Source organism: Lampetra planeri, chromosome 2, assembly GCF_965212315.1.
Source record: "Lampetra planeri chromosome 2, kcLamPlan1.2.h2, whole genome shotgun sequence".
In the NCBI taxonomy this organism is placed as follows: Eukaryota; Metazoa; Chordata; class Hyperoartia; order Petromyzontiformes; family Petromyzontidae; genus Lampetra; species Lampetra planeri.
Genome location: NC_136108.1, coordinates 16,742,813 through 16,766,607, shown reverse-complemented (window position 1 = coordinate 16,766,607; position 23,795 = coordinate 16,742,813). Strand labels below are relative to the sequence as shown.

The following is a 23,795-nucleotide window of genomic DNA, read 5'->3' as shown; positions in this document are numbered from 1 at the left end:
TGCCGAATCAGGAAAGACATGTGATAGGCGTCGTTTACAACTTTCACGATTGAGAAGTGAATTGTAATTGTTCCACAAGCTAAAATAAAACTGACAATAGCTATGCAAGCACACGGAGTATAATGTATGTCTACAATGTGCAGAGTAAAATCAATAGTATGTGTGCACACGTATACACACGGGTTCTCTCCGCACGTTGTGCAACACGGCTGTTAACATTCAACACGATATCCAAGCAATGCCGTACATTCATTAGAACATGCCCTCTCATTTAAGCACAACCACGGGTTAACAATACAAATCCGGCAAAAAGCAGAAATTGTTCACCGAATGAGCGACTTCTTCTCGCTGGTCTCCAGGTCTCCTAAACGTGCAGAGCTCGGAAAGCAGCAGGGACAGCAAATGGAGCCCACCCAGGCCATCATCGTTCATTCTGTCCTCTCCCTTGCCTCACAACACTCCAAACCAGTCGCTTAATCTGTCTGTAATCTCTATGCAAACCTCATTAACCCCCCCCCCCCCCCCCCGAGTTGATGGTTATTTCTGAAGTCTCTTACCACATGATCGGTTCCCTTTCATCTCGGTCGTTGTGCATTTTGGGACAGAAGCAGAAAGCACGCCAGATCGAGTGCGGCTGCTCCTGCATGGTTCTCGAGGCCAAAATAGGGGCCAGCACTGAGCAGCGATTTGTTAGAAACTAAAAAACAATCCATTGTATGTAATTATGCACGGTGTTATCCAATGAAGTTACACTATATGGCTTGCATGCATCCACACAGCATCTACAATCGCAAGCCCCAACCACCCAAGGGCTTTAATTGTTGCAAATACGTCACTATATATAATATTCACAGCCCATACGACAAACAAAAATACATGCAAGCACAAGTTAAAACAACCGAATATAACAGGCCAATACTAAAAAATACAGGGAGCTTGTAGCGCTGTATTCTTTTAAAATTAAAATGTCAATTATAAGGTCAATGACGTCGCAATTTTCTAACTTAAAATATCCGAAGACCCTATCGAGTAGCATGCAGAAGATTCAATAATTGTTTTCATAGCTTTTAAGACATCCATCTTCATAGAGTATACTTCCGTGCGATTATATTAGTGTTTACATCAAATTATAATTGAACCATTCACTCCCGAATGAGTGTAATTGTATGTTATAGTATAAGATGCCCAAACAAACATTTTACAGAGCAGTGCGTAATATTACGATCAATACAATAGTGTGCTCTGCATCGTTTTAAAGTAAAATGTAGGCTCTGGAGATTCAAATCATTTTATATATCATATATTTGATATTAAATTGGATTCCAACACACTGAACTCATTGTTATATGTGTATATCGATTTAAAGTGACAGAAATAAACTGTAAAACAAAAAAATAGTTTTGATTGTACAAAATGCGTGCAGATTTCTGTTTGCGCGGGGGGGGGGGGAGTTATCTGAATGCATGCAACATCCACACTCAACACAAAGATAACAAGTCATTATTAAAACAAGTCCTAAATTTCTTTCCATTTTATTTCCAAAATAAGCATGTGAAAGGCATATCATGGAGCTTAATCAAGAATTCATTTTTTCAACAAAATCTTAAATTATAATCTGTACGCTGTGCTTTATACGCAAAACATGTTACGTTGCTTCATTGTGCAGGTTTGCTGTGAAGTAAATGTTTTGTTTGCAGAGTTAAATTAAATATAATATACCTCAATAGTCTACGATGTGGCAAGCTGGACAGTAATTACCGAGCCACAGCAATTCAATAGCTTTTCTTCTACAACACTGGCCTGGTGTTCATATTATTGGTGGCACTAAATTATAACAAAAATGTACACACACACTGATGACCAATGAAATGTCAAGAAACCGATGTACCGCTTCTAATATAGTTACTGCATATAGTTGCAAAATATAATTCCGTAAAATCAACAGGTATTCGAATCGGTTAGCGTTCGCCAAGAGTTGTAATAAGTATATTAGTTTGTGCACATTAAACATTTGAAAACAAAGATCCCCCATACAGCCTTAACGTCTATAGCTTACACATTAACATACCCTTTAGGTTACACTGAAATTCCTTATGCATAAAGAACGAGTGTGCTGCTTACAGAAAAAACACCTTGTGGACAAGATGATTTCTCATCCTGTTATCTGAGAAAATAAATCATTTTATCCACAAAAAGTAAATAGCAAGTGGAAGTATTTAGCATGTGTGATCGGGCCGAGTCAGACAGCAGCAGCAGCTTCATCATCTGCAGAATGACATTTCACCCTCAGACCGTCGCAGAACAGATGAACCTGCCACAGGAGGCCTCTTTATTGATAATTTTCCGAGAATAGGAAGAGTTTCTCACTTGCTGGCAGGTAATTCCAGGTACTTCCTCTTAGCACAATAAAACGATAGGAAGATGCGGAAGAGGTGTGGTGTATGTGTTATGTGCTGCACCTTGCTGCTGTGACGGCATCGGCGGAAACGTGCCAAAAGCAGCAGCTAAACATCATACTTATCACCTCCATGTTATCATCATATGCTATTCGTTGTGCACGATTGCACTTTATTTTGCGCGCGGTTGCAATTAACTTTGCTCAGTCAATGTTAGCCGCTGCGGTCACGACGGGTTTCTTTTTTTTCATTCCTGCTGCTCTATGCCCCTGTACCGTTCCCGTTCCGCTGTAATGTGCACTGATGCCTACTTTACTGAAGGGCGATATTGGCACATAAAATTAAGATTGATTGATATGCATTATTATTCATCTCTTCATAATCATGATTGAAAAAATGAATAGGCTTCAGCCTTTCCAGCAAATGTTTCGTCATCTTCATCATCATTAGCCACTCTCTATCCATTGCTATATAAAGACCCCCACATGCAATCCCCATCTCTCGTGATCTGGGGATAATCAATTTGAGTATTTAACATTAGTTGATCTAAACTGATTAAATGTTCAATATACTATATCACACGTATTCAAAAGTCTGGCAAAGGACTAAAGAAATGTGTCCATATCGGCATTATCAGTAAAAATATTAAGTGTATTAAACACGCCCTTAAATGCACATTCACTATGTCAGACTACACAGCAGACAACACAAACTACATACCAGAAAAAAAACACTGCGAATAATTACTTCCGCGAGTCACATTTCATCATTCGCTGCAGATTTAGCTACAACGCTTTGCTATATTAGCACACGTACTGTATTAAGACAGGTTGATGACGTATCTGTTGTCCCTTTATTTTGCATGGGTCTTCTCACACTCTGGTTTCCTCCAACGCAAATACAACACTCAATACACCTGCTCTGCCACGATTCCCGAGGAAGGAACATTCCTAAGATCCCCTGAATAAAATAGTATCAAAGAGTTAAGAGATGTACAAGGAGAAATGGGGGAGAGATGTCGAGGATTAGGAGGGGGTTTTTATATGAACGACCGCGTTTGGAGTCAAATTATCAAGGCGTTCAAGGTTGGAATTTGACATTCATCAACACTGACAAAGGTTGGCAAACCTCAATTGGCATTCTTTGCCATGCCCTCCTCCAACATGGACAATGACTCTTGACTGCCTACAACACGCACCGAACATACAACCTAAAAACAACACTTTCGTGGGTCGAATGTCTCATTGCTATCACTGATGCAACATTAATTGCATGGCTGTGAAAATTAAATTCACATTATATTCTTGTGGTAAGGCTGCTCATGAAGTTCCTGCCGTCATGTTTGTAGACGTGCAATATCTTTGCACGTGTGGGTCAATGTATGCCAGGTCAATTGAACCAAATTTGATCATCTTAAAATGTAGGCAGTATCTATTTAAAAGGCTGCTCAAATCAATATTTAAGCTGTGGTACATTAATGGACTACGTCTTGACTGCTTACACTGCGCCAAAGTGTTTACCAAGCTGCAATACACAGTCAACCATGTAACTGCAATGCTATTAGCAGGTGTGCTTCTTTGAATGAATATATTTTATTTATAGACAGTAGATAGGCCACAATCTACTGTCTATAAATAACAATTAACGAGTTTTTAAGAAAATGGAAATTGGTTTAAATGGAAATAACAAGAGGCCAATGTGTATTTGATCAGAAGTATACGCCTTAAGATTGCAAATGGAATGCCAGAATTGTAGATTGTGAAAAAATAATACATGTATAATACATCAATATTTTTAACACGTAGGCTTTCGCGACCAATATCCTTAAGAGGTTTTTTTTGGGTTAGATCGCGTAAATATATGTTACATATACATTACATTATTTTTGTGATAATTATTTTCTATTGCACCTTATGAATCAAATGTATTTAAATGCTTACAGCATCCTGAAATGTGTCGCGATGTGGCTGAATTTGGATGCTATATAAATCCTAGTTGTAATTTAAGAGCGATCCTAGCACATCCATTGAGGTGTTCTTTGCTGTTTACTTAAATCAGTAGATAATTGACTAAACATGATTAGCTTGTTTGGTGTAAACACTTAAATACCAATCATTCGTTCACACTAAAGTGTAACAAAAAAACAATTATGCGTGGTTTATCATTTGCACAAATTTAAAGAACCAGGCTCTGCACTGTGCGTTGCAACTGATTTCAGAAATTTCAAGCATAGTTTAATGAGCTTATTCATCTGCACCTTATTAAAGGGGAACAAAAGCCAATATCCCTAACAAAGCTATAGCTCTATGAGTAACTCATTCATACTTTCCTTTTGTCACACACACCTTGTTTGCAGCTTGCAATGAGCATCACTATATGGAAAATCAACAGTGACTATCCTATGGAGGAAATGACCCCTACCATAAGAATATAGAATTTCCACCACTGCCTCACAAGGACTGCCAGTGGAGACAAGCCCTTCCCCTTACTCGCATGAGCAAGGGAGAAAACGTTGACTTTTTATTGAATGAAAGTCAAGCGCAGATACCCTTGTCTGGGGGGGTACCTCATTTCTTCTCGTTACTCGGCACCTTGACATTAACCCTGTGCCAAGCAGTGGCCAGCACGCCACGCAGGTTCCAGATGGGTGCAAATGAGTCGGGCTGCACATTGTAAGTGCTGTCCACCGCCTTGCAGACGATCTCCAGGTTGCGCTGCCCGTTCGGGATGGGTGCCGTCAGGCTCCACAGCTTCCAGGCCCACGCGCGACCCTCGTCCTGCGGTCCCGAGTCGTTGGAGGGCGGCAGCAGCTCCGCCATCTGCCACGTCCGCCCGCCGTCCAGCGACACGTCCACACGCACCACGCTGCGCCCGCCGCCGCTCCATGCATATCCGCGCACCGTCACCTCATCCGCATTCTCCGTCAGCTCCGTGCCATCCACAGGCTCCGTGATGGCCGACTGCACTGGCAGCTCCTGGGCCGGCGAGGATCGGCGGTGGGGTTGTGTGGGGGGTATTAAAGGATCGAGTGAGCAGGCAAACGGGTGCAGAGGCAAATTCCTCATCTGTGCCTTTCAACAAGTGAGAAACAGTCATGATTTGAATCTTTCGTGACTGCAGGAAATCCATACTCTTTGGTTCTTTCAGTAAAGTCACGTAGGTATAAAATAAAATAAATCACGACGTTTCGGGCGCAACACAAGCATCCGTTATCGAATTATGGAATGTGCTCATGTGATGACGGACGCTTGTGCTGCGCCCGAAACGTCGTGAATTATTTTATATTATACCTATGTGATTTTACCGAAAGAACCAAAGAGTAAGTGAAAAACAGCATTCATAGATATGTATTTATTCAGTTAAGGCCCACTGAACTAAAAAGCTCTTTTTCAGAAGCGACCTGCCCATACATGATAGCACATCCACACTCCAAATATATATGCGTCATGGTCGGGATCGAACCCGCGACCTCCTGCATACCAGGTAATGTCGTTAGCATCTCACCACCCTGGTGCCCCATAGGGAGGAAGTGCGTCCGAGCGGTTGTCCACCGCAGAGATCGATATATGGAATCTGCTCATGTGTAAGTGCGAGGTGGATTGTTGCATGTGGAATTGTGAGAGATGGCAACAGCTTTGGCAGGCCTTCATCCAACGCTAGATTTATGATGGTTGATGATGACGATGAAATGTTATGCAAGGGAGATATGGGCGTGAGGTTTAGAGAACATCTCAAAATGAGCCAACGCCAAAATAAATCAAACCATCTTTGTCAATCACAATGCCTCATAACTAATAAATGTCCTGATAGTACATCAGATACAGAAATAAGACTGTCCAAACTGATTGAAAGAGACCAGATTTTACAGTGTGGTACCTTGACAATGCTGGGAGATCTGAAGCTAGTTGACATATAATAATTGTATTATCAGATGTTGGGTAGAAAGCAAATGCCTTGTGAAAGTGATTAGTTAAATGTCACCATCTCCAAGACTCTCCTTGCTACTCAAAGTTTTCTGGATTAACAAATTACATCATGACATCAATTGGCCACTACCCCATATATTCTACGTATACATATTTCTGGCTTAATATTAAAAAAATTCCAATATATATTTAAAAAAATACTATTTCACTCTAACGAGGCAACAGAGGGCTAGTGCGAAATTTGTTTTTGTCATACTGTACTTTTATGCTCCAACGTCTATGCCCCTTGCCTTCAGTAAACCCGCATTTATCAGCATGAAGTGTGGTGAAATAACCCCCCCACCCCCGTAACCCACACAGTGTGAGGATGCCCTTATCCAGCAGTGGACAGACGCGACGACCGATGATTAAAAGGTCAGTGGAACATCAAGCAGCTCAGCTGGCTGCAGATGAAAGTTGTGGTGAAGCTATGATGCACGACGGGCTGGACTTGGGTAAAATGATGGCACCTGTATGGCTGGGGCAGTTTTGTAGTCGACGGTGTCCCAGTCGACGGAAGGTGAGAAGCCCTTGTAGTCGTTCTGCTGCCAGTGGCTGAGGCTCTCATCATGACTGAGCAGCACGCGGCCCAGCCATTTGACGTTGCGGGCGCCCACGATGCCGGGCACGATGGCGCGCAGCGGGAAGCCGTGATCGCGGGGCAGCTCCTCGCCGTTCATCTCGTAGGCGAGCAGCACGTCGGCACGGCGGTCCAGGGCCTTGTGCAGCGGCACAGACGCCCCGTACGCGCTGCCAGTCACGTCCTTGTCCAGGCCCTCAAATTGCACATGCCCGTTCTGACACACGCACAAAGCAACGTAGTCAAGAATGGTTGGCTACAAGGTATATACATACAAATGTCTCCCAGCTCAAGCGAGTATTTGTGGGAGAGAGAGTGTCTTTGTTAGTGGGGGGGGGGGGGGGGTCATTCCACATGTTTCTGGAAAGGGTTAGTCTAAAAATCTAACTCCTACTTATTTAATAAAGCCTGGAGAGATGATGGGTTGAGTAAACTGCTGATGGAGATTCGAACTCACAACATTGCAAATGAGAGTCAAATTCTCATACTTGGCTAAATTACAACTGCAGTGAAAACGTAAATACAAAGTTCTGTCAGTTGGACATGTTTTGAGAAGGAGAAAGTAGGGCAGATGGTTTAAAATACATTAAGATAATCTTTAGCATTTTGTGATTCATATGTTTATTACTTAGATACATTTAAATTATAGAAGACTACTACAAACCTCTAATTGGAACACATTAAGGATACATGTCAATATTTTTACGTAATGTAATTTCAATCAAATTTATTTACAAAATGAATTCATTAAAGTTGGTCAACGCTTACAGAAATTACATATATTTAATGCCATAACATTTTGTGCGGTGCTTGGTCATCTGCCTAATGGCACATTAACTTTGCTACATTTGCCAACCCACTTTCATCACAGGTGGATTTGCATAATCAAACCCCAGCGCTCCCAACAAGAACGTTAACCCTTTGCCGTTCCGAGATGTCTACAAGTACCGTTCACCTCAGAATCTCGGAACTCGCAAGCGGCGCAGAGTTAAATTTATTTAAAGAGGCATAGCGCCGCTGTTATTTAGACATTGTACTCACCGTAGCATAAGAACGCACCCAATGATAGCTGGCGCCAAACTGTGCCACACACCCTCCCGCATGGCTTTGTGGGAGCCTCGGTACCGACAAAGTTATTTTATTTTTTCTTTCGCTTTCATTTTGATGATATACAGGTACGTCATCAGAATGGAATCAGAATAAAAACTGATGACGTACACGAACGTCATCGGAACGGGAAAAAGTTAAGATGCCTTCACAACCAACTTAGCACCGCCACATTGTCACCTGTGGAAGCTGATCTTCTTTCACACCGGCATAGAGCAGCACATCGCGCAGAAGCACCCCACCCCAGCGAGCCGTCCCGATGGCCGCTATGCCCCACTCCAGGCCCTTCACTTGCCGCACGCGGTTCATCTCCGTACGCCGGTTTCCCGCGCACTGAAGCGTGGCGACCACCTCGTGCTTCTTGAATTTGCTCTTCAGGTCGTGCAGCGAGAGGCTGATGGGCTTCTTCATGCCAAGCCCTTGAATCTCGAGGCGATACGTCTCTGGGTCGATTACGGGCACCGGCAGGTGGTTGCGCTTGAAGAAGATCGCGTTCGGGGTGAGGTACGTGTCCGCCAGCAGCTGCGACGGCGGCTCGGCGTTGAAGGGCTTGAGGCTGTTGATTCGGAGAATCGGTAGTCGCGCAGGATCAGTTGAGTACGGGTCAGAGAGGTCCAAAGACGCCACCGTAACGGAGCTCTGGTCCAAGCGGCCGATGCGGTACTCCTCCAGGATCTCCAGCACGTGTTCGTTGTTGTGGACGGCGTACATGGCCCAGAACGGCTCCAAGGCCCCGCCGGCCGCCAGCAGAATCTTGTCCCCGCCCGGGTGCAGCTCCACGAAGGCGGTGATGTCATACACACCACCCTTGTACGACACCCAGATCTTGTCCGCGGGAGTGCGGTGCTTGGCCACCTCCGCCTCTGTGTAGATCGGCAGCTCTGTCACTGCGACCGATTCGATGGCTTTTACAGGCATCTCTGCATCTGAGCGGCTGGGCATCAGGGCTGCCTTTTCCTTGGCTTGAGACACCTGCTTGTATGACAATCAAACATCCGACACGATGACGGTCGCTGAATGTTCATTTTCACTGAATTATTTGTTCCCTACATCTGTAAAAACACCTCTCTAGTACCACTAAAAGTACTGCCCCATCTCTTATTAAAGCAGAAATACATTCCTACTAGGCTCCAGCTTGGTATCATAAGACCTACTCACGTAATTAAGATCATATTGAGAATGTGAACCCTAATTGAGCTGATCCGATTCAAGATTCTATGAATCATAGCTGGATCGATAGTTGTTGGATGTGAATTCATAATATTATCAGGCAATACTAAGAAAAGAAACGTGGTTTAAAGCTTTCGTGACTGCAGGGATTCATATTCTTGGTTCATTCGGTAAAGTCACGTAGAAGGGAAATAACAAAATAATAAAACATAATAAAATAAAATTCTCACGACGTTTCGGCCACAACGCAAGCAGCCGTCCTCAGGTGAAGAAACAGAGCTGTCGGAAAGACAGCGTCCTAATTAGGACTTTACCGAAAGAACCAAGAATATAAAAAGAAACGTGCATTAGTTATATTATTGTATTTATTTACATTATAAAATCACGTATTTATCAAGAATATTCTGCTTCGGGATGTTTAGCGAATTTCATTCATGAATGTTTTTCAGGTGCGAGGAAAGTAGATCACCAGACTAAAACTGAAACATGATGTCGTTTAACGCTCAAAGGTCCATTCAGACAGGTTTATGAATCCCTGTGCCCTAGTGATATCCGCTTCCCACTTCGCAGCCCAGCAAGTTTCGGAATCGCAGACAGAAATCTACCTGATCCATCAACCCTTGCCTCCAAAGTGTTGGATTATAAGCATTGACCAGCATTTCACAATGAAGGGGAAACAATTCATAAAATGTATCGCAGCCTCTGTGCCATCATAGATCCCACGTGATCCACAAAAAGAAGCACATACATTGAATACACCTTTGCTGCAATGGCTAAAAATGAAGCTTAATTATTTTAACCCTACCTACTTAACATTGAGTTCTGCTGCACGCACTATTGTAACATTGATAAATAGGACCACAAACATCTAACAGATGATGCTTTATAAACATTTGTTTTTGGCTTAGATCATTGCTGCTGGTCAGTAGGAACACTGTGTCAAATCATCTCAAAACCCCTGTGTTCATGTTCAAGCATCAGATGCCAATTATAGGCTCTGAGAAACTTCAGTTAAAATAAATGAAGCTTACTGTTGCCTGTGTTACACAACCAGCTTTCACACTTTGGTTATTGAGTTTCAAGAGCAGTGTTTACAGAACGTCTGCCCTAGATCAAATTTTCAGTTTGATCTCAGATATAACAAATGCTCCTACTGGTCATCACATCTTTCCTGGGCTCAGCTATTGCACCATCACCTACAAGTCCAGTGTATGTTTAGTGTGGTGGCTAACCTGACCTGTCAGTCCTCTTAGAGAAATAGATGTGTATTATTACATTAATATATCCCATTCGTTGTGGTTATTACAAACTGTGACTTGTCAGTATGAAGCCAGTGTGCAGTTTGGAATTAAGATTTTCAGGTATTTAAAATACGTAACACTGTAAGGTCAAAGTTTACCTGTCGACAAGAGGTGTTTAGAGATGAATACATACTTGCCTTTGTCAAAATATCACCAGTTTTTAAGTTTTGCATTGGAAATGCATTTGTATATTGATGTGATGCTACGCATATATTATTGACAAGTAAAACATTGAGACGTATTCATGCACTCACATGTAAGTTCTGATACAGTCCCAGGGCCATAACTGTACCCACACCAAGGGCAGTCCCCAGCAGGATGACGTGACGCCGAAGGCCTGTCCCATGCTCCGACTCGGCGCTGCCTGTGCTGTAGTGAGCTGCCGAAGCCTGCATGCCAGCAGTCACCCGTGCAGAGGCGGCCGGAGCCAGGCACCTGCAATCACAGTCGTGCTGCAGTAAAGAACGATTCTTTGTCGGTATAAAATAATTGGTACATTACAAAAAATTCAAAAACTAGTATCTTGTACTAAAGACGAATTACCTAAATTATCAACAGAAGGTGTATATTGGATCAATTGTTTATGTGGCAGATGCTATTTTGGACAGACGGGACGTAACATCAGCGTAAGACTAAAAGAACACCAAAGAAATATTAAATTATCTCAAACACAACTGTCGGCAGTAGCAGAACATGCTTGCCAACAAGGCCACTCAATTGATTTTGATAACGTTGAAGTGTTGTGTAAAACGAATTATTACTGGCCAAGACTAATTAGAGAATCCATTGAAATTTAGAGAAATACAAATAACTCTAATCGCTCTGACAGCTCCAGGCTTAGTGCGGCCTGGAAGCGTATTATTAAATAATACATATTACAATTCTTTATAGGGGAAACACATACTAATTGACTGATTACTAACGTAGTATATAATTACAATAACCCCCCCCCTCCACCACCTCTGATTGGGTTCAGTTATTAAATAATACACATTAAAACTAAAACTACAATTAATTACGAATCATAACAATTACCTGATTACAAATCTATTATATCATTACAATACCCCCCCTCCACCTTTGATCTCTGCACCTGATTGGGTTAAATGATGACATCACCCTGCTGCTCTATTTAAGACCGGGAGCAAGTGGAGGGCTTCACCATTCTGGCAAATTGCCCGATGATGCTGAATGTCATTACCAGCGAAACGTCGTACTCAAAAATTGTAAATGTTATGGATTCACTCTTCAACACACCGGCGGGCTAAAGTAGTGAACTATTTGTCTTTTGTCAATGTGACACATTTTTTACTGATTGGCCGTGTCGGGTGGTGGAGGGTTGTGACACATTTATAAATAACGCGATCTAACCCAAAAACCTTTATTATTAATAATATAATTACTCACACGAGAGTACAGCATACACATAATCTGTGCGTGCAATAGGGCGCTGACATTGGCCTACCAACTCGAACAGCCTAGGGTCAAACTGGTGCATACATTTTGACAGGTTTCAATATTTAAGGTCAGGGTACATTTCTTAAGTAAAACACTTTGTCATCATGTATTTAGAATGTGCCTGGGGTTTTATGATGTATTATTTTTAACTGCTGCTAGTTTAGACTAGTCGAGTACACATTGTGCTAGGCCACCCTTTACTGAAATTTTAAGATGATGGCTGCCAACTGTTCTTCTATTACAATGTAGTGCCCTAACTGCAAATCCATACTCACAACAATGTAAAACTATGTAAAACTATGTAGAGAACAAGCAGAGTTCTCAATATTTTAAGAACGGTGTGATATGTACGATTGGCCATTCGTTCCTTGAGAGTTAATTGAACAATTGGCAACAAAGGGGAGTGAGAATATGACCATTTAACCAGCTACCAGCTGGCTAGGGTGGAGTGGGTGCTGTTAACAAGTTCGCTGACCACTGTAGAGAGTTGTTTTAAAATGTTTTATACTCAGGGCCCCCCCCCCTCCAGTTAACTTGGTAAATCTATTCATATACATGCATAGGCAATTACATGTTTGGTCTCCCTCAGTGCACTGCTGCCTCTATTTGACATGACTAATAATCATCCTCGTTCAGATTAGTTAATTTCATCCCGTCATAGCCAGTCACGCTTTGGTCTTTGGTGGGTAGTCATGGTCATCGTCATGCTTGATGATTTTTGTACACTCAAGTCACCGGAAACTAAAATAAATAAATAACTACATTATGAGATCTCTTTTACCAGTGGCAAAATATAGTAGTAGGTTTTTACCCTTTTAAACTGGTACAAAACTGACACCTTTATTCAAGGCATCATGTTTGCAATAACCACAACACAAGTAGTCAAAAAAGCAAACAAAAAGAACCAACTCTGATAATGATAATAATATGCACTGTCCTTGAAGTTGATTGGTCCACACCCGAGACGGCTTTCTTTAGAGTCTAGTCCCCATTGGTGTTGGACCAGATGACACCAGAAGGGGTAAGCATTTACACTATGAGATCTCTTTTACCAGTGGCAAATAACTACATGCTAACTTTACAGGAATTTTTATGACTAATTTCATTTACAAAATGAACACTGCCGAATACAGATTGCCAAGCTTCTGAAACGCATGAGACACTATGCGGGCACATGAAAAAAGCTGAATGTGCAAGTCTCACACCAAACACATGGCATGTATCATGTTATTTTGAAAAAGAGATAAGTGTTGTGCAGTACTCGTAATATTAGAATTCTTTATGTGGTTTTAATACCTCCACTTTTGTGCAGAGATCAACACCACAACCAGTCATGAAACATCGTACAATCTTGAGAGCATTAAGTCATATTGTGTCAATCAGAAAACATATCACAGAATTGGTATGGAGAGTAAATTTAATACGTGAATGTAAATTATATTTAGTTAATAAAAACAATCACTGCAAACCACAATAGTAAAATGGCCAATATATAATTAGCTGGCCCTCATATTTTTAAGTTAACTTCACGCAAACTTAGTTGATCATTCACTGCTGCAAAAAAGATGTTTAAGAGTAAATATCAACTTTCACAATTTAAAATATCACTATTATCTTTCAATGTTTTTATTTGCAAATTACGTCAAAGCAGTGTTAAGTGACAAAATATACAATATGCCACTATTGGATGAAACAAAACTATATGTCCAAAATATTTGATGCTGTTTGAAATATTGACCATTGGTATAATCTGTTAATGGGCAAAAACAAATAACAGGAAATTTTCAATATTCCTGACAACTTACAGTATATACCCTTACTGTACCTTCTAAGTATGAACATGGTTCCTGATTTATCCTCCACTGCCATGTGAAACCTGTAAAATAAATATTCAGGTTTAGTCGCTGTGGTCTTAGAAATCAGAGAGAACTGAGTAAGGCCCCCATGAGTGGTGCACTGTTACAATAACCCATTTCAAATGTGTTCAGAAGAAGTCATATTACTAGTTCTCATCCTAAAGTAAAACTCAACAACATTTGCCAATAACATTGCCTCGAACAGAAAAACGTGTAATAGGCGACATTTTGGGCAAAAGCTCTATTTCCTAGCACGTGAATGATTAATGTGTTGAGTTTGTGTTATCTTTGCTTGTGCACCACTGCCAATGCAGTATCAACAAATAATGTGTTCACCTAAAAAAATGTCCCTGGTCAGGTCCATGAGCCACATCAGAATTGATATTCACTGAAAAACCCTTCAGCCATAAAACTTCCATGATGGGTAAAATCAAGCCTGCTTTATCTAAATGTCACTTAAAACATGTAGATGGTTCAAATATAGGAAAAGTGGCCAGACACTACTACGTCTCAATAATATATCAAAAGAACAAGCAAAAAAATGCTCTGACCAGCTCAATCAATTCCACTTGTACCAATAAAGGGATAAAACAATACTTTGCTACCTCCCATTTTTTGTTGTTTCATATGCTTCAAAGCTTTTATTCCATGGCCTTCCAAAGTTGAAAATAATTAAACTCACACTCGCCAAATGGACGAACAATATGTTGAGCATTGCCGCATTGGAAAGTAAAATGCTCTGGGAATATGAACCTGGTCACCTGGCCACCCACATAAGTGGTGTGTGATATTTGAACTGATCTTGGGCGTTCCCCTTTATCAACCTACATTGACCAGTGTGGTGAAATATGGTCAAAACAAAACCCACGGCCGACATGGTATGGGGAGGTCTTAATCATACGGTGGATTGAAGGGATGCAAATTATTATTCGTTTTGTATAAATGACAGACTGTAAATTGCAGCCCTCCCCCTTTCCTCCATCTTTCACAATGCCTCCACCCACTCTTTACCAAGACGCATGTAAGAATTAAATTTAATGCAATACGATAATGAGGATGACTTCGGAGTTCCTTACCTAATTGATGGTCCACAGACTTGTCCACTTACAAGGCGTGCATGCTTCAATATCTGCAGCATGGCTGTGCTAAAATATGTAAAAGATACAAAAGGTTATTTTCGATATTTACTTCAAATGCAATCTTCTACTGAACTGCCTGAAATTTGTATTTGAAATAGGAGATGCAACCGTGGTTAGATACCAAAGCAATTCCAACAATGTCTGAAGATAAAGCCCTCAATGCTTTCGTGTATGTTATTCCAACACTCTTTCAGCTTGGCAATTTTTCAGATAAGCCTCCATGCGTCTTATGCAGAATACAATATAGTGATCGCGCAGGACTATTTCTCTTTAACACCACAGTATAAATCCATGAAGGTGCAATCTAAAATGAAGTATTTTATTATTGTCAACGTGTCTCCCCATACAAATGAGCAGTGAGGGATGCTCTGCTTCATTGGTGGCTCTGAACAGACACTGCAATTTCATATTTCCTACAGTCAACCACCTCCCAAAAGGGGGTACTCATTTGTCGACCCCATAAAACCAATGGGTTGAGTTGTACCCTGGTCAGGATTTTAATTTTGCTGCTTCTGATCGCTAGTTAAGCAATGCACAAAGAGATACATTTGGCTAAGTTTAAAAATAGTAATAAGATACATTCAACCTTTATCTGTTGTACATGTGAAACTCTATATGTAATGCTCTATTTGTCATGTGCACTTATTTTAGAATGCATGCTAGCTACACCAGTTTAGTGCTTGTCAGAACAGGCCAAAACTGGACTGCGTCAACCAACCTTGTTCACAACAGGTACACACTGCACACATCCATTGAAAAATAGAAACAAAAGCCAGATTCCAAAATTACTGCAAGAGCAAGGGTAAATATGCCATATTTACACGAAAGAATACCTTACCTGTTTAAGATTTGTATGAGCAGGTTACGGAGGTCTCTGTGGTGGCTGCACTGACTGGAACGAAAAAAACACACAGGAATGCACTCCCAGTGTGAGCCATGCAGGAATTTTATTTCACAGCCGAAATTTGCGCAGCAAAAATAAAAAAAGCTTCTGTGTCATCCCACCAAGACCTGTGGAAACAACGTGGACTATTGCACAGCATTATGTAATTAACTGAATGTATTTGCAGTGCGCAAACTCTTAAAGATTTACACACCGTTTTGTGAGGAGCTGTCTGGAGTATAATAATATAATGTAAGAGAATATGGAAACGATGGGATTGGGAGCATTGGGAAATTAATTTAATTGAAGTGTCAGAGGATGTAAAGCAGAGTGATCTGAGCATGAAGAGAAGACATTTTTGATGACAACTTCCACACCTCTGTCCACCTATGTAGTACCTATGTAGTACAAATGGGTACACCAGTCAATTCATTGGTAGGTTGCAAGTATTGGAGTTAAGTGTTAATACTCCCACCTATTCGAAGATCTCTGGCCAGCATGCAAGAGTAGGGGCTCTGTATATGAATGTATTGGTGGTACATCAGTGTACAGGATAAAAAAAGCTAATTTTCCGCAGTAATTATTTATTTTCCCGTGATTTGCAAACCCCTTTAATAAAATCTTGCGGGGTGTGTCAAAATCAGTTATCGTGATGTTAAAGCAATCGGAAGACGCGTGGTATGAGCAGCTGAACACGAAGCTTTACATTCTGTTGCCGTATAGCTATTGCCAAGTCTGATGACGATTGGCCCCATATTCCAAAGGCAGATATGACTCGTGCCTTTGGCTTGATCGGACGGTTCCTCATTCAACGGACCCAAATCAACGGTCAATATTGACCTTTTTTTATCAATTCTCGGTAGACTGAATAAACTTACGAATCCCGTCAAACTTTGCGACAGGGACAATTAAAGACTGATAAGGAGATTTGCTATTCAAATTTTGATTTTTAGACTGTTTTAGGAAGACAGGTGTTTTATGCTGTGCCAGTGTACCGCCAATAGGTCCATGTCCCTCTATTGGAGGCCCTTCTGCAAGTAGTGGCATGAGCAAGACATTTCAAGGGTGCACCTTTATCTTTTATAATATAATCAGTATGATCACACAAGTTGTAAATAAGATTGATACGACTCGATTTGTATTTATCCAACTAAAGTAAAATTTAAGGTTAGTTTATGTCATGTATTTAACCTGGGTTCACAAACCTGAATGAGAATTCATTTAAAAACATCACTAAAACAAGCACATCAGGGGTTTTCTAACACTAATCGCAGTCAAATGCGTGATCCCAAATGTCAACATAAAGGTGTCTATGTTGTTTCACTGTTATACAGTTCTAGAGATACAAGGATGGCACTTGTGAGCTTAACATCACTCACAATGCATCCTCAGAATGGCCCTGAAGTCTGAACTTAAACACTTCGGGCTCATGGACAAGGGCGGGTACTCAATTGGGGACTTAAACCAACTTCGAGGCTCTTCACCTCTCTCCAAAGTACACAACATGCAGCCAGTGGTTCCGCTTGAGCAACGCGCAGAAAGGAAGCACCTACATTCCCAAACCATTTCATCGTGTCGTATACTCGCTTCATTACAACGCCTCCCATGTTTAAACAGTCTCAAGTTAATTCTGTAGTCCATGCATTTTGACCAAATGCTCGCGCGCATGCACACATTGTACAAAGCAGCAAACAATAACTCTGGTATTAATGCGGAAAAAAATACTTCAGTGGTGTACAGGCTTTATGCTGAGTAGGGCAGTATCCTGTTATGGTCAATAAACATTAATCTGCCAGGTTACAGAGTCCAGTTTCACTCAAAATTACGTGGTTATCTAGGGGGTACAGTACGATACTGGGTGCTGTCAGTGTAGACTGGAAAGGTACAAGGCTGTATTATATAGTCACAATGCTTGTGTGTAAAAATAAGCAATGCTTTATACTGGTAGGAACCTCCTGGTTACACCAGCCCACAGGGGATTATTGTGTCCGTCCGTCGTGCAGGGAGGGGCTGGGTGGAGGGAGGGGTGGGGCTGGGTGGGGAGGGGCTGGTCACCCCGTGGTGCCCTTATAAAACTCAACGTTTAACCAACTCACGCCGGCTTGTGCCCGCCCTCACAGTCAGGCATATTTGCGGAATACACCACGCCGCCGTTGACCCTGGCCATTGACCGAGCAACCCAACGTTCCTACCAGCTCCCTCCGCAGGAATGTGTTATGGCACATGTACAGCCTCTGCACACCGTGGGAGTTATATGATCATACTTCACCACGCTGGTCAGTACGAACTGATGAAGGTGGGGAGTATAAGAGAGGTAGGGGCATATAAGTATAGTACAGTACAACAATGGATTTTGCTGAAATGCCCTCTGCTGCACAGAATAATGTGTGGCGTACAGACTGAAGGAACCAGGACACGTGGCATCCGTGTGAGTGGAATGCAGAATGTGTAACATTGGAATTCATGACTAGAGAATGAAACCCGTCCCATGTCTACTAAGTCTACGTGGCAGACTGCACAGTAAAGTAGTATACAAAGTGGTACTTTATAGCCTACACCCAGACATAACACGTAACGTCACTTCACAAGTTGCAGTCACATCAAGAAGCATAGGACGTAAGGTTTGCAGTTAAAGCAAACATATTGTACACAACTTGGGTGACATATGAAGTAGTGGTATCTGAAGTAGAGTGATATCTGGATCAGTGGTATCTAGGGTGGTATCTGAATCACTGTGATATCTGAAGCTGGGTGGTAACTGATCCAGAGTGATACCCGAAGCAGAGTTGGTATCTGTACCACAGTAATAGCTGAAGCGTGCACACTTCCACCTATCCACGCACTTCAGTCTGAACAGCAGTAGCGTGCAACATAGCACCGCAATGTGCCGGCTGTGTGCTCCATCGCTACGCGCACGTGGGCACACAGTACGCGCACGTGGGCACACAGTACGCGCACGTGGGCACACAGTACGCGCACGTGGGCACACAGTACGCGCACGTGGGCACACAGTACGCGCACGTGGGCACACAGTACGCGCACGTGGGCACACAGTACGCGCACGTGGGCACACAGTACGCGCACGTGGGCACACAGTACGCGCACGTGGGCACACAGTACGCGCACGTGGGCACACAGTACGCGCACGTGGGCACACAGTACGCGCACGTGGGCACACAGTACGCGCACGTGGGCACACAGTACGCGCACGTGGGCACACAGTACGCGCACGTGGGCACACAGTACGCGCACGTGGGCACACAGTACGCGCACGTGGGCACACAGTACGCGCACGTGGGCACACAGTACGCGCACGTGGGCACACAGTACGCGCACGTGGGCACACAGTACGCGCACGTGGGCACACAGTACGCGCACGTGGGCACACAGTACGCGCACGTGGGCACACAGTACGCGCACGTGGGCACACAGTACGCGCACGTGGGCACACAGTACGCGCACGAGGGCGCTTGCTTCAACAATGCTATTACAGGTACTATATATATAACCCCGCAGGTGTAACCCTGGCAGCGTTGAAGGATACATTGCCAACACACACAACAACAACAGCCGCCATTGGCGAATGACGTCACCACTTCGCTTGTGCCAGGCTAGGTGCACCTTGAGGCTCGCTGCTGGCAGGTCACGGAACAGACCCAAGTGTTGTGGATTTGAATGACTGAGATGACTGTCAGACATTCAACCCATAACACCAACTTGCTGCGCTTTATCCGCCCGGCGCTCCGCCCGTTGTAGTGAGCGTCGGACCTCGGCCCTCCGTTGTTGTTGGAGGGCGACTGCCTCCAACTCCCCAGTGCCTCAATGTGCACCTAGCCTGGCACTGCCCCTCTCAGCGTCCTTCACGAGCCTTCTCCACAGAGGCCGATCTTGTCACCGCTGGTCCCGGTCATAGTCAAGTCCACTCAGCTCCACATCCTTCTTGTACCACATGAGCCCTCGTGTCTCCTCTAGCCCATGCAATACCCGTATGGCCCCCTCTACCCGGCCAAACAAGAAGCTGAAGCTTCTGACACAACGACAGACTGTTGAGGCAAGTGCTGTGAGCGGCACAGACACAAGACCCGCTGAAAGTGATCTTGCGCTTCCTCCTGTATTCTACGAACGCAGCCCAACAGCAGCAGCAACAACAACAACAACAACCACCACCAAACCCAACAACAACAGCCGACACGTACCGGCAGTCTCGTGCGCAATGCAAATCACGTAATGAGTGCGACAAAGAGAGTACTCACAAGGGCCCTGGGTCACCGTATCACACTACTGGTACTGTGTGGTCAGTCCCTGGCAGTATACAACAGCCCCCACCCGCGTCCTGGTTGCGCTCACTGCCACCTAGTGGTGGCTGCCGCGTGTCGTGATTGGTCAATTCAGGCTGCGGCCCCCCTCTCAGCCAGATTGGGAAATACCATTGGCTGGGGTAGACGGGGGGGGGCTGCCTTTGGCTCATGACCTTTAGTGAAAGGCCCAAATGCAGATGCCTGGGTTTGATCTTCCACGAAGTTCATGGGTCCAGCCTAAATCGCATCCACTGCACAAGCATGAAGCTAGTTTTGTTTTACCAGGTAAGACCCACTGAGCTATATAGCTCTTTTTCAGAATCGACCTGACCACAAATAGTAGCTCAACGAAGTGGCTTATCATCATGTGGAAATGTACAGCAGCCAAATAGTCTAAACGCATGTTTCTAAATGAGGAGGGAAAAACCGGAGGACCCGGAGAAAAATCCACATGACCACAGGGAGAACATGCAAACTCCAAATATGTGGGCGTCGCGGTCAGGATCAAACCCAATGTTTCCTGTATACCAGGCGAGGGAGTTAACATCTCGCCACCATGCCGGTAGGTCCCTGATGCACAAATGGAAAAAAAAATATTTCCGGTAGTGTGCTACTGCGGTTATCCAGAACAGACCGTACAACATATAACGACGCAATGCCCGATCCACAAATATGAAGGAGACATCAAAGCAATACACTCAGCTGCTCCTGACGCGATTAGCTGGCGTTACCACCTAAATGTGAAATTTCAGTTGTTCCTCTGCATCTACATCAGTCATACGAAAGACGAAGATGACCTTATTCTGTTTAGGAGATGATTGTTCGTTTTCCGTGGTTAATCTTTGATCTCGAGAGCTCGCAGTTATTGTTTTATAAAGTGTTGGTGTGGGTGGAAGTGGCACTGCATTTAGACAGGGCATTTGTCGTGATTGAATTAACTTTTTCACTGTGCTCGTACACTATTGTGCAACTTTTTTTCATTGCCCGCCACTGTTGTTTGCCCTTTTAAGAAATTAAATTCCACTTTGAACAACGATCGTTTTACCAGGTATTTTGTACTGCAGCGCAGTCATATACTGCAGTACGTTTTGCAGACTTTGCAGCGCTGATTTATAATAGTGTAAAGCCTGTACCTCCGATTGACACGGTTGGCTACGTACGGTGCGAAAGAAGTTCAGCATACATACGTATAAGATCCTGCACTAATAGTATGTGAGAGAGACCCATTGTACCCGGATAAATCCCATGCATACGAGGGTATAACTCTCAAAGCTCGCACAGACGTGATCACTAAGGGAATTGTTGTACTGCGCCACAGCGCGTGGATTTGTAGCGTTTATTTTCATTTGTTTGCTGGTAACTGTGTATTTCATATCGAAATCGCCTCCAGTGCTTTTGCTGCTGGCGGCAATAAAAGTTGTTTAAAAGTCAAAAGTCTATGCATCTTGGCCCCCATGAGACCGTGATCTCTTTTAGCTGCCTTTACTCATTACTTTCTCAGTTTAGTAGATTATTGATGCGTTCTGATGGTCATTTACAGTTTGGTCTGTAAAAAAAAAGTACGAGTGGCAGCATACTGCATATAGAACTCTGAATTTAAACAACAATAAACAGTCCAATCATTGCCATAGACTACATTTTTTCACGCAACAATGTGTCAACATTCATCCACCAATCCTTACCTTCTCCACGTCAAACAACTACGGTCAGCTGAAGCAATTTTAGTAAAATAAGTGAATTCATATATCGCTTTCATTTAATATGCAATACAATGTCTACAGGATGCCGATTGTACATTCGAACCATGTTGTTGCCACAACCTAAGTCAAACAGTTGCCTCAATTGAATTGTACTTTGAGCTTTGGGCACACTGCCAACGCATTATAATGCGTTGGCAGTGTGTGCATTATCACCAAACAATATACAGTAATTAAATGTGGAAGAGATGCCATTAGTGCTGCTAACCACAAGGTGGCACTTGTGAGCCAGGCAAATAGTACAATTGTCACTTGCAGATAAGAGTAGCAACACCCCATGATCTGCGTATGACTATAGACGCATCGATCGCCCTTTAAAAATAAGCTCTGGGAATGTATAGTGCCTTAGCGCATTCAGCAATAAAAATTGTAATACCCAATGCAAAAAACCCGTCTTCCCATTATTCCAAAGTACAAATTATCACGCTCTTCAAAATGTATCCATACAATGCGCGTTTAAAGGCCGAAACACGTGAGCGATTCCGGGAAACATAAAAAAGCCTTTACAGTTTCGAATACAAATGTCAGATGAGATAGGAATAGACACGCGCATAGAGATTCCTCGGGACTCCTCGGTGCCTTGAGTCTGCCCAGAGAGGGCGACTCGGCTCATCGGCTGCGCTATTCCCGGAGAAACCTTACCCTTTGCGCTCCACGCGTCACCTCGTGCTGAAAGGAGCATTGGGGGCTCTCCTGATTTGGAATGTGTGGCCCATTACTCTTGCGTTTCGCGTGAGAATGAACTCCAAACGCGCCGAGGAAGAAACCGACGCATTCTCTGGCGTAAAATCCAACGTCGTATGAGCCATGATCTATCCACTGCTGGATGAAGGCCTCCCCAAGTCGTCTCCGTCTCTGACGGTCTCGCGATTCAGCGAAGTATCTAGCAAGTGCACACGAGCGAATCTAGTCGCTCCATCTCCGCGTTGCACGCGCCCTAGTGCGTGTTTCCACATCGTCGTTCGTCTCGGCTATCAACAGTCATCGCTTCTGGAGACGTATCCTGCCCAAGCCCACTTACTTTTATTGCCAAGCGGTATATCTCCCCCTTGTGTATGTTCGCCCATCCGTGTGTTGCCCTTTCGGTTTCATGTGTAATCCCAAACATGCACATTCTCACGATTTTTTACGCACTTTTCAGCCTTTGTCCCAATTTCCATGTCAATGTCCATGTCTCCAAACCACGTCTCATAGCAGTGCTGCTGTATTTTTTAACTAACAGCTTTAGCCAGGTACATCGGCACTTTACGTCGTACGTAAAGTGTGGCTGTTCAAATTGGAGATTTTAAGTGATGTAATCCATTATCATCAATTTACCCAGTGCACAAAAAGACTCCACAAAACCCATTGCAGGGATAATAAACCACTCTCTGTTCTCCACGTGACTGGGACCAGACTTCTAGCTCGCACCCATTAAACACCACCACATCACTGCGATCTTTATATTCCTCTGCTGGCTCCCAATGCAATCCCGGATCTACGACAAGGTTCCGTCCACATAGACTCGCCCAGCGTCTCCCTCTCTTCCACCATCCCCTCTCATCTCACTCTTCCTTTCACTCCACGCACTCTCTGCTCCAACAAACGGAAACCTTCCGCAGAAACCCTCAGTGAACCTCCACCTGGAACTTCCTCCCACTGGTCGTCTGCTCGACCAGCTACCTGGCCTCGTTCATATCCAGACTCTATGACTTTCCTTCTCGTCTCTGTCTGTGATTGACTGTCCCGCTTGTAGGAAATGTCTCTTATAGTATCTGCCTTCAACGCAGTTGTTCCGTTCTCTGCCACGTAGGCTCCGACCCCTTCACTCCTCCTTTCTTGAGTAACCCCTTTATTAAATGCTCCCATTTTCCAAGTCACGTGCACGCCCACCTTTCTTCTAGAG

General features: G+C 43.4%; 1 protein-coding gene across 4 annotated transcripts; it reads right to left on the bottom strand.

The window, feature by feature from the left end:
• Nucleotides 1-1,516: 1,516 nt before the first annotated feature.
• SUOX (sulfite oxidase) lies at nucleotides 1,517-20,214 on the bottom strand. Of its 4 annotated transcripts, none has more exons than XM_078608986.1 (8): nucleotides 20,109-20,214; nucleotides 15,811-15,864; nucleotides 14,910-14,978; nucleotides 13,803-13,853; nucleotides 10,774-10,954; nucleotides 8,229-9,023; nucleotides 6,832-7,158; nucleotides 1,517-5,371 (listed from the first exon to the last, which is right to left on the bottom strand). In XM_078608986.1, exons 3-8 carry the CDS (start codon nucleotides 14,969-14,971, stop codon nucleotides 4,964-4,966), a joined length of 1,824 nt encoding a protein of 607 aa, XP_078465112.1. In that variant the 5' UTR covers nucleotides 14,972-14,978; nucleotides 15,811-15,864; nucleotides 20,109-20,214; the 3' UTR covers nucleotides 1,517-4,963. The 4 variants fall into 4 exon arrangements, with proteins under 4 accessions (XP_078465112.1, XP_078465133.1, XP_078465123.1 ...); XM_078609007.1 differs by having other exon boundaries at nucleotides 8,229-9,020; XM_078608997.1 differs by having other exon boundaries at nucleotides 14,910-14,973.
• Between the last annotated feature and the right edge of the window lie 3,581 nt (nucleotides 20,215-23,795).

Bases quoted from the DNA above. Each gene is read 5' to 3' on its own strand.
- SUOX (XM_078608986.1), bottom strand. From the start codon at position 14,971: ATGCTGCAGATATTGAAGCATGCACGCCTTGTAAGTGGACAAGTCTGT. The intron at 9,024-10,773 runs GTGAGTGCATGA...TTGTCATACAAG, and splicing joins GACTGTATCAGAACTTACAT to CAGGTGTCTCAAGCCAAGGA. The intron at 5,372-6,831 runs GTGCCATCATTT...TCGCCGGCCCAG, and splicing joins AAACTGCCCCAGCCATACAG to GAGCTGCCAGTGCAGTCGGC.